This window comes from Musa acuminata, chromosome BXJ3-6, assembly GCF_036884655.1.
Source record: "Musa acuminata AAA Group cultivar baxijiao chromosome BXJ3-6, Cavendish_Baxijiao_AAA, whole genome shotgun sequence".
NCBI lineage: Eukaryota > Viridiplantae > Streptophyta > Magnoliopsida > Zingiberales > Musaceae > Musa > Musa acuminata.
In genome coordinates, this window is record NC_088354.1 from 37,359,448 (window position 1) to 37,371,044 (window position 11,597).

The 11,597-nt window shown below is 32.5% G+C and overlaps 1 protein-coding gene across 1 annotated transcript; it reads right to left on the reverse strand.

Moving 5' to 3' along the window:
* Positions 1–5,347: 5,347 nt before the first annotated feature.
* On the reverse strand, positions 5,348–5,952 carry LOC103989507 (transcription factor ILI5-like). The gene is made up of 2 exons (XM_009408376.3): positions 5,709–5,952; positions 5,348–5,614 (listed from the first exon to the last, which is right to left on the reverse strand). Exons 1-2 carry the CDS (start codon positions 5,808–5,810, stop codon positions 5,459–5,461), a joined length of 258 nt encoding a protein of 85 aa, XP_009406651.2. The 5' UTR covers positions 5,811–5,952; the 3' UTR covers positions 5,348–5,458.
* Between the last annotated feature and the right edge of the window lie 5,645 nt (positions 5,953–11,597).

Here is an 11,597-nt window from a genome sequence, read left to right on the forward strand (position 1 = left end):
CATGCACAGTACAGTTCATCAAGTCGCCTGGCTCTCCATATTTCACACTTGGTATGCATGTACGTACGTTACAGAAGCTCGATATGATAGGGTGAACGACCGAACGTCGTCAGCTGAGATCACAAGGTAAGAAGAAAGCCGCATCGTGGTAAGGAAGTGGCTATTAAATTGGGTGATGAGATGCCCAACTGGTGATAGCTGGTGAGATTGGGACAGCGTCGAATTATGGCCGGCCTACCAGAAAACGCACTATGAGGCCAATCATGAAAGGAGCTGCAAAAACTGTTCAAACCATGCACATGTTCTTGGAATTCAAAAGCAAGGGGAATGGCTGGGCAGCTGCTGTGGCACTCCTTTATCTAAGAGGTGTCATCGGGTCTTGTATTGTCTAGTCTTGGACGGATACTGAGGCTGACATGAGGAAAGCAGAGTTTGGAGAAGGACGAAGGAAGAAGAAGCTAGAAAGCCTTTGCTTGCTTGCTTGCCGAAAGAGGCCATCAGAATAGATTAGTCTTTATCCCATGCTTAGACTTGCTCTTTTCCGTCTACGCTGCACCTGCTGCTGCCGGCGAGTTATTTGTTCTTTTGAACAGTTGCAGTCGTTCTTCCTTGGCGTATTAATTTGAGTTGTGTGTGCTAATGTTGGAACATATGCTAAAGTTTATGGATTTACTGAACAAAAGGACCAAATGCAACGACTGAACCCCACACAGCATACCGAAAAGGGCTTCTTAGTTGTGCTATAATGCAAATTAATTGGATTATAATGAGCTACGATCGACTTGCGATGCACACGAGAAAGGCAATCACTAAGTTCCAATTATAAATATTTTTTTTTACGAAAGATAAATAGTACAGACGAGATTCGAACTTACGATCTTACGATAAATCTAAGTTGACTAATATATTCGTAAGCAAACTCTAATATTTGGATGTCTTCCTACCCATTTCATTTGTTGGGATCACTAAGATGAGGATGAATCTTTTTTGTAAATAAAATAATCGATCATATGTCAATAAAGATAAGAGAGAGAAAAGAGAAATGTAAGCACTATAATTGTGATTCTTGATAATTTGATGTCATCAAATCATCTTTCTTCAAGAATCTTAAACTCTTCGATTGTAATTTGATATACTTCACTATTCACAAACTCAAAAAAAAAAAAAAGATTTTATAACTCAAAAAAGAGATCAAACCCAATATAATGTGTCTTATGCGGTCTGCAGTTAATAAGTGATACCACCACAATCTTGGAAGTTGTGAGGCCGAAATCAACCATAATCAACCTTCAACAAGTTTCAATATTTCGACCCAATTTTAGTATGCAGCCTAATTATAGCTTCTTCCTTCACAATCTCGTTTGTCGATTTATCTGCACTTCTTTTAAATCTTTAAATGAGTCAAGATAGTTTTTTTCTTAAGAAAAAGAAAATCAACTCAATTTATCTCATATTTACTCAACAAAAGGATTAGACCAAGAAACTCAATAATTTAATTATTCATCGTCAAATTACCAAGTCAATAGGTAGTAGTAACATTTCCAGTTTACTGAATGTCCAATCATGATGTTTGAGATCTCATGTCTTCCAAAGAGCTACAACTTCTCCTTATGATTGATTCTTCAAGATAGCCACAACAAGTTCTTTTGAACAGCACTGATTTTTCGTGCACGATTGAAACTCTTTCTACATGAAAAGTTCAAATCAGCACGTCTCAAAACTTAGTACTTCTCCTATTTCCAATATTCTTTACATATGTAGTTCAATGAACATGCATTAATATTTCACATATCTTCTATATCTAATATTCTCTTTGGGGTAGCTTAAGTCCAATGTCCTGATGTCCTTATATATTTTTTATGTCTAACTCGACACATCGTATGTCTTTATATAGTTCTTGTGTCCAATACACTTAGGAGAGATTGCATTTCTTGATATGAATTCTTATTATACATCAAAATTGTGTTTTCAAAAGGAACTAACCAAAGTTCACATCACCTATAAGAAAAAATATAAAGAAAAAAATAAATAATAAGTTATATTTAACCAAATATAACCATTCCATATTGTAATAGAATTTGTTATAAATTTAATTAATGTTAAACTATTTAACTAGTGGTAGATAAACACTGATCTCAGTATATGTATGTTAAATTTATAATTCATCCACTCTTAATATCATTATGATCTTAACAAATAATTAGTATCCATTATGATTCTCTTGAAATTAGGATTAATATCCTACAGAAAATATCATTTTCTATCTAGAGGTAGAGGAAGAAAAAAGAGAGGAATAAAAAAGCTTACCCAAGAAAGAAAAGAAGTTTATATCTCAAATAGAAAAGAAAAAAAAAACATTCAAGATAATATAGGATGAACGATCAATCAAATAAGATAACTATACTTTTAATGGTCTTCAAGAGTGATTGCTATCAAATTTCCTTACCCATGAAGTCTTTCATGAATCAGAAAAAAAAATAGAAATTATGGTTAACTAATAAAATATTGTGTCACATAAAAATAATCTTGATACTTAAGTGTTGATCATGATGAACTAATATTAGAGCATGGTAAGTGTAGATCCTCATCGTACAGTATGTTAAAGAACTATAAAGGAGCTAAAAGTATCTCATCTTGAATTTGAATTTAAGAAAGAATTACATCAAAATTCATCGTAAATAAATATCTACTTGATATAATTGCAAGGTTAGAAGACTCAACTAACTTGATGAATTAATAAACTCACTTAGAAAGGAAAATAAATTTGTGCTACAAACATTAAAAATTTAAAATAAAGAGAGAATTGGTTTTACAAGATAACTCTTTTTCATCGGATAATAAAATTTGTGAATGAATTGATTTTACACTCACTCACCTTTTACCTAAAGAAGTGTGTTTTTTGGGGTAAAAATGATCACTATGCTTGTTCTTCTTAAGAATGTTGATTTGAATGCAAAATTTGTTTTTGATTCCAAAGTAGCCATCCTAGATTTAAAATTAAATGACATGAAATGTAATTTTTTTTATTTTATAAATAGATTTAAAGTGTAATGTATTTTTATTTATAAAATAGATTTTTATTTTATAAATAGATTTAAAGCAAAATTGCATACATATATTTTTTGTTTGCTTCCAGCTTGTTAAACAACGTGGTTGTATTTCCAGCTAGTTAAAGAACATGGTTGTATGACCTTTGATGACAATAGTAAAATAATATTTTGTCACATTGACATTGATAATAATTCATGGCTTTTATTGATGTTTCACTTGTTGAAGAATAAAAATATAATTTTTTTTATCAAATTTGTAGACAAATTGAAAGTGAAAAGATTTTTAAAATGATTCACATTAAAAGTGGTCATGGATATTAACTAACTTGATGTTGTTATTTTTGAAATTTTTTTATAATGAAAAATGAATATGCTAGAACAAACTTAACTCCAAGGAGATCCCAAAATGTTTGGAAATATATTTATATTTTAATATATAATTAAAAAATATTTAAAGAAATATATAGTTGTAGAATACTGAGTGCTTGGTAAATAATAGATAAGAATTATATTTTAAATATGTATTGACATAAATGTTGTACCCTTCTAATGTTTTTTAACATTTATTCAAAAATAAATACATATATATTGGTTGAAATTAATAAGTAAATAATAATCTTATAAATTTTTTGTATGATCTAAATATATACCATGAGGTAGGAACATTTTCAATATAATACCATGAGGTAGGAAATGCTAATAATACCATGAGGTAGGAACATTTTCAATATAATATCCAAATTAGATATGATTTTTTAAAAAATTTACTAAATATTAATTTATATTTGACATATGCATTCGGTCCTCAATGCAAATGTGTTCCTAAATGTATCTTATGTCTCCTCGTCAAAGATGATTAATCTATGTTAAATGATATTAATATATTTTAAGATCTAATTATTATTATAAAAATAGGGATATCCTAAGTTCATGAATATATTTTCAACTCGAATAGTCTAATGTTAACTACAGTTAGTTAGGAGGTTAATGCGAGGGATATGACATATATAATCTTAATATAAATTTATAAGGACAAAGATGCGGTTTCTAACTCTAAAAGAATAGAGATGTAGAATCATTTTCCTTTTAATCGATATAATAATCGATAATATTATATTTATATTTTTTTCACGTTTTAATCTTTTTATATTTTTATTGATTATTATTTTTCAGTTTCTTGGGACTCTTCTTCGCTGTGGTTATCATCGACATGACCACCGATCGAACGGTGAGATTTACGTCGATCATATAAGTCATCACGTACTTTTGGTCCTACGATTTCCCGTAGTCACTTAGCTATAGAATGCTTTGGAAGACACACCATCTTCTGCCAATGTGTCGCTTATCGACCACATGAAGCCAATAAACTATATCATCTATAATGATTCTTAGAATGCAATTTAAATTTGATTAGGATTAGATTATAATTCAAATTTTGAGTTGGATTAAAAGCGTATGCTCGATTAGAAGTAGAAGAATATTAATTTAGGCTTAGAAACAGGACCTTATGCTCGTGATTAAACACGAGAATAGAGAGGAGAGAGGAAGCAATCGTCTCAAACGGAGACATGAGGGATGATGTAGACGTGATAGAAAGAGGCAACACCTGATTGAATTAAGCTTTTGAGTAATAAAGGTCTCTCATCTTCGTCTCTCCTATTTTTATTTTGTACATTCGAAATCTAACAATACTGAGTTAATAAACACTTAGTAAGCGTCATATAGCTCACTGTCTCGATAACATAGTGTAACTGTTACTCCGAGAAAGAATACATATTAGATAATAATATTAATTAATAGAGAATAATATTCTACCAACCATCCAACCATTAATTATATGATACTATCTCTCACCTAAAATTATCATTCTCAATATGGCTATGAGAGAGGAATGGTCTTTAACTCCTTATAGGACCAATTAATTGTTCTATGTTAAACGTTTAGATCCTCATCGTAAATGATTTTTATATCCAAAATAGAGGTGGCATGTATACTGTGATTAACTCAAAAGTAAAATCTTGAGATCAAATTCTACCTTACACATGTTTTCCCATCATAATCAATAATATATTTTCTTGATGATGGTCCACAAAAATGCTGATAAGTTTAAAAGCAAGCCTGAGGATTGATTGCCTATTGCACAACAGGTTATAATGGAAATGGATCTTTAACTAAAACCTTGTTTCTCACATCATATATTATTCTTGCATCATATATATGGAATGGACATTATTGTTAGTAAACACTAGAATGATGACCTCAAAGACAAATGTAGATGAGCAAGGAAGAAAACAGGCAGTACCATAACTAGTCGTCCTAAGAGCTCCTCCTATATATATATATATATAGATAGATAAACCTTGTCCTTCCGTAGCTATAAGTCGATGAAGCAAAGTGCCTAACTCGGCTCAGGAGCGGAGGAGACTCCGCACGATCTCAGCCTGCGCGCTGCTGATGTCCATGGTCGCCATCAGCTCCGTCAGGCGGTCGCTAAGATCGTCGACGTCCCGGTGCAGGCTCTCGATGTAGTCGCATGTCTCTTGTAGTAGTTTTGCAGCTAAAGCCTGCACATCAGTCATGCATTGCATGCAAGTCTAAACTTCATGTTGAAAGCTTTATCTGTAGCATGCAGCGATCACGGCGGTTCAGTGAACTTACTCTGCTTCCGCCTTGACGGCGGGTTTCGGGAAGAAGAAATCGGAGCTTCGAGATTAGCTCCTTGATCTCCTCCTCTGAGATCCTGGACCTTCTGCCAGACATCGGTGGAAGGCGAAGGGAAATCGGGGTGAGAGATACAAGCAAGGGAGAGTGTGAGAACTTTGTGTGAGGTGGTCAAGAGACACCCACTCCTTTCACTGTGAAATAGAGCTGAAGAGCTCCGCACTGGCGTTGGGAGGCCCAAATCTCTCTCTCTCTCGACAGTTCCTGTAAAGACTTGGATCATGGATTCAAATTGATCATTTACCCTTGCAATAATGAATTGAGTGGGACGCAAAATACAATGATGTGATGTGTTTTTCATGTTCGCGTCTGTCACATTCCATCGCTTTTTACAAGGTTGAGGGTGAAAAGATTAGATTGCAGCATATGGCCAATAAACGAAGGAGCCCCCCTGCGGTCGTCTGCATTAATTAAGCAGTCAGGGGTGCAACTGGCTGATTTCAAGTGGCTCACCGCGTGCGTGATGGATTCTCTGTAGTCACGCACATGGGCTCATTTCAAGTGGCAGCGATGGTTGCCCACTGGGTTGGGCGTCATTCTGCGGGACTCCATGTTTACAAGATCGAAGGAGGAGTGTTGTGCTCATTTCAACTCCTTCGTGTTGCATTAGTAAGTACACAACCATTATTTTCCATTGTTGTGTTTTTGGCAAGTTAATGTGTTGTGTGACTGGAAAACAACAGCCGACCATTATTCACCAATGCGTCTGTAGTGGAGAATGAGTGAATAAAATGAAAGTGATCGATCGATCAAAGAAAGAAGCGGAGGAGGAGCACACCAAACTCGATGTCCCCGTCGGACATGATTACGAAAGGCGCACTCGCATTGCGTGCTTAGGCTGCTCACTCCTCGTTGGCACCCACATGTGATTGTCTCGCGGCTGCGTTGAACATAAACTGCATGCATGCATACGGCACAGACGAGGACGCAGAAAAAGCGGCTGACGAGAAGGGCGTTCACCTAAGCGTGATGGCGCCACTTCACGTGAAGCAAGGGACGAACAATTGGGTACCACTGTCTTCTCCAGATTAAACCTGTACTATGCAACCTGTAAAAAGCTTTACGAGCGTACACAACTCCGAGGGGTCGATAGGGTTGATTGTCCATGTCTTCCCTTTGGCGGTATGGCATGTCGCAGGTGATGCAGCATATCGAATGCTCATCGATCGTTGCAACTTGGCTAGAATAATGTTCGAGAGTTTCTATATACACTTAAGATTGGATACCACAAGTTGTGATCATGGACCTAAAATATCAGCATCGTAAAGGGATTTCACCCAATGTACGCCCATGGTTTTATGCAAGATAAGGCTTTGGGACTGGTGGCGATTAAACAAGACTCTGTGATGTCCCGTTGCAGATAGCTAATGTTGGTGTCGATGTCGGCCATAAATGCATCACGTTGGTTGTTGCAGGTGCGTGATAGGTTAAAGCACCGGAGTGGATAGTCTCTTTACCCCATTGTGCCTTCGTCGAAAGCCTTCTTTTGACGTTTTGTGAAGCATCGATGGGGGATAAAATCAATATAACTTGGATCGTTCGAAACCGATATATCCGAATTCATCTGAGACTCTTGTAAATTAATTTTAAATCAAGATTTAGCAGATTTGGGAGCTTTTTTTTTTTTTTTTTTTGTGGCAAACATTCAATCTTTCTAAGCTAATAATTTAATGAAACGCTTGGTTAATTTTGAACATTTAGAATATGTTTCTTTTGACAGAAATTTTGTCATTGATGGAATTTTTTTATTGTTGAAGCTTGTTTTAGATTTTTTTTATGTTCTCATTAAAATATCTACGCATTGAATCATTGAATGCATACAATTATATCAACTGATGTTTGTTACAGGATGATAAGGATTATATGCTCATATATATATCATCTTTATATGTTAATTCTATAAATTTTCTAAATAACAGTAAGGTTGCTTTACATTTTATAATTATTCGTTGAATGGGTAATTTATAAGAAAAAAATATAAAGTAATATATTATTACATTATCAATTATAGAAGCTGATTTTGTGACATGCTTTGACACTATTAATCAATTTTTTTTTTTATGAAATTTTATCTCAGAACTTAGTGTAGTAAGACTCAATTGACAAATCATTAGATATGCTTTATGACACATTATAGTAATTTTCTTCTTTAAGAATAGCAAATACTTTAACAGTTATATGTATTATGGTATAAAATATTTAATAATTAAAAAATATAAAAATAATTAATGTCAATTAAAAATTTTAGTTCCATTGCATTAATTATTAATCAATTCATTAAGGTTTTACAAAGCAAATATATTCTTATGATTGAGTTTATAAATAACTTATAAAAGATACAATAATGTGAGTGGATATTATAATTAATATTTTTATTTACATAATTAAAATTATTATGGTTCAAAGTAATAATAAAATTATCTTAACAAGATAAATTAATTGGGTCATTTTGAATGAAATGCTAACAATATTAAATACATAGAAGAAAGTATGACATCAATGACATATAACCGCTATGACTCACATTGATAGTCAAACTAATGCGGTATTATATTTATTATATTTATTGGTCTATTTTAAAAATAATAATAAGCACATATAAAATATTTTTTTATGTTTTAAATTCTAATTAAGTAAATAAAAATATTTATTTATTTATTTATTTTAATTTATTTTTTTTATATCTTATCAATTAATGGGTCAAGTGGGAGAATGTTAAATTTTGTGGCTCTATCTAATTAGACAAGATATATTATAGATATGATTAGATTTTGATTATGATTATTAGTAAATAAAAAAATTAATTATGGTAAGATTTCTTGGGAGATGACATTGATGGAAATAATTCTTCTAATTACTTTTTTAGACCCTCTACTCTCGTCTATAAAATAACAAGACTTTTTAAGGATGAAATAACTTAACTAATTAATGAGAGGATTATAAATCTTCTCTCGTCTTTCCTTTGTCCGAGAAAATGAGTCTAGCTTTCATTACAGATCGATATCGTTGTGACATTTGAATATACGAAAGGTACATATCGTATATTTGATTTATTATTATTTGATTTTAGTTTATGATATTACAAGTTTTTATATAAAAATATCATATTATAATTTTATGCTCATAATACTCGATTAACCTCCAATAAAAGTCGAGAGAAATGAGAGTCCTTTGTCCGAGAAAATGAGTCTAGCTTTCATTACAGATCAATATCGTTGTGACATTTGAATATACGAAAGGTACATATCGTATATTTGATTTATTATTATTTGATTTTAGTTTATGATATTACAAGTTTTTATATAAAAATATCATATTATAATTTTATGCTCATAATACTCAATTAGCCACCAATAAAAATCGAGAGAAATGAGAGTTGAGAGAAGCCATTAGAGTCATGAAGACAATAAGAACAAGAGAAGGTGACGAAGGCCACAGATATGGAGAAAGAAAGATGGAGAATGAGAGGAAAAAGATAAGATTGAATGGTAAAACGGGTTAGATAGATTATTGACAATTTGATCGTTAAGTATAAAAAGATGACCAATGAAATCCAATCCTCCATTCTAATAATTTTTTAATCGATTATTCTCCACCCAATTTGAATTAATCGATATACCACCATTTGTTGCGATTCCTACCATGCCCGATTTACGTTTCAGTGCATGATCCTCGTAATGAGGGATCACAAACAGATCTCTCATCACATGACGAGGGAACTCAAACGAATTTTAGTTTTTAAGTATGTGGAAAATTGGCTTTAACTTTGTAGAAGATGATCGATTATAACTTCTTAAGATGTGACATGAGTAATTATAATTTATTTTTTGGGAATCTAAACAGGAGAGTTGATATAGAAATACGTATAGAGTCATATCTTATGAAAAATAACTTTTAAATCTCTAAATTTTGGAGTTATGTTCCATTATTCGAACACTAATTATTATAGGGATGAATTTTAAATTATAATATCATACATTATAGTGCACTAAGATACTTATCAATTATGCTCTTTTGATCGATCAATCAATCAATTTATTAGTATCACCGCTCAAAGTTACTATATAAAAGAGATTTTATACATTTTGATTGATGATAATAATTCTTACCATTAGAGAATATTAGATATTCCTCCTAAATCTTATCATACTAAAAAGATTTGACATCTCTTGATTTTTATTTTTGTAAATATCGCAATTTATAAGATTAATTAGATTATATTTTAGATGTACACAATAAAAACAATAATCAAATACAAAGTTTCTTTTTCTTCTTTATATTCTCATAATCTCCCTTCAATCTAATAATAAATTAACATTAGTTTAATATAATATTAGAGTGAATTAATTATTTAAATACTAACTAGTTTAATTGATAAAGACTTTCATAGTTTATCATGTTGTCTTGGGCCCAAATTCCACCTCTATTACTTATCCATTATAATATATCAATATTATCATTTAAAAAACTAAAGGTGTATGCATCGTAAATTAAATCTATGCATTGATTTCAATCTTAACATATAGGTTATTTTCGCATTATTGACATAGCATAATTACAGATCTTTATGCTTACAATTGGTATCAGAGCCCGGTTTTTGAAATCATGCATTAGATCTATAAATTAATTTACGATGCATAATTACCTTTATCTTCCAAAAAGTTCACTTCAGGATAAAGGTAATTATAAATCGTAAATTAATTTACAGATCTAATGCATGATTTCAAAAACCGGGCTCTGATACCAATTGTAAGCATAAAGATATGTAATTATGCTATGTCAATGCGGAAATAACCTATATGCCAGGATTGAAATCAATGCATAGATCTAATTACGATGCGTACCTTTTGATGTCATATGTTCAGAGATCCCATAGATCTGCTAAGCACCCTTTAATCCTAGATAGCTGCAAGCACTGTCTTTAATCCGACCGTCTTTAATCAAATCGGTATTTGAGGGAGAGGATTTTGGGAGAGACTGATTGATGGATTTGGGGGAGAGGGATGGATTTGGAGTAGAGGGTTTTGGGGAGAGAGTCGAGGAGAATAATTGAATCCCTCAACGGAGAGGTGCGAGGTGCGTCTATACGTGTCAACACTCTAACACACCTCAACCCCTAGAGATCCTGTCATTTTATAGGCGAGAGCAGAGGGTCCGATGAGATCTCAGAAGATTTCCTCCAAGGATATCTCCGAGGAAACGAAACCCAATTAGTTATTCTATTATATTTCTTATTCAATTATAAAAGTATCATATATTCTAACAAAAAGTCCATATAACTATTATTAGAATACTAAACAGATCCACAAATCAAATATCTAAGGATAAAAGAAATATTTTATCAGACATTCAACTATTTAATAGGAGGTGATTGCCATAAGTCCACAAGTGGATGAAGACTGCAAAGCTACAAGAACATAAAACCTATTTCCAAGCTTTGCAACTGTAGCACACCATGTCCCATTTATATCAATAATCACCAAGAGAGTAGCTTACATGATGATAATACAACTATAGCTAGATTTCACATGGCCCAATATTTATGCACGGGCAAAGGCTTGAGTCCAAATACAAGCCAACATAAGCACAAATCTGTTTGCAGATTTAGGCACACGAGCAAGATAATATAATTATATTGTGCTCACGAGCGCACAACCCACTTGTAAAGCTCATGTTTGACTAACCATAAGAGTTCACCTAACACTCCATAAATTAGGCATTGCAAAGCTTAGTGTTGCTTCACGGCCCTATATAGACTAACATGAGCCAGCCATATGGGTCCAATCGAGACATGGTGAGCTTAAACTTATGACTACACCGACCATA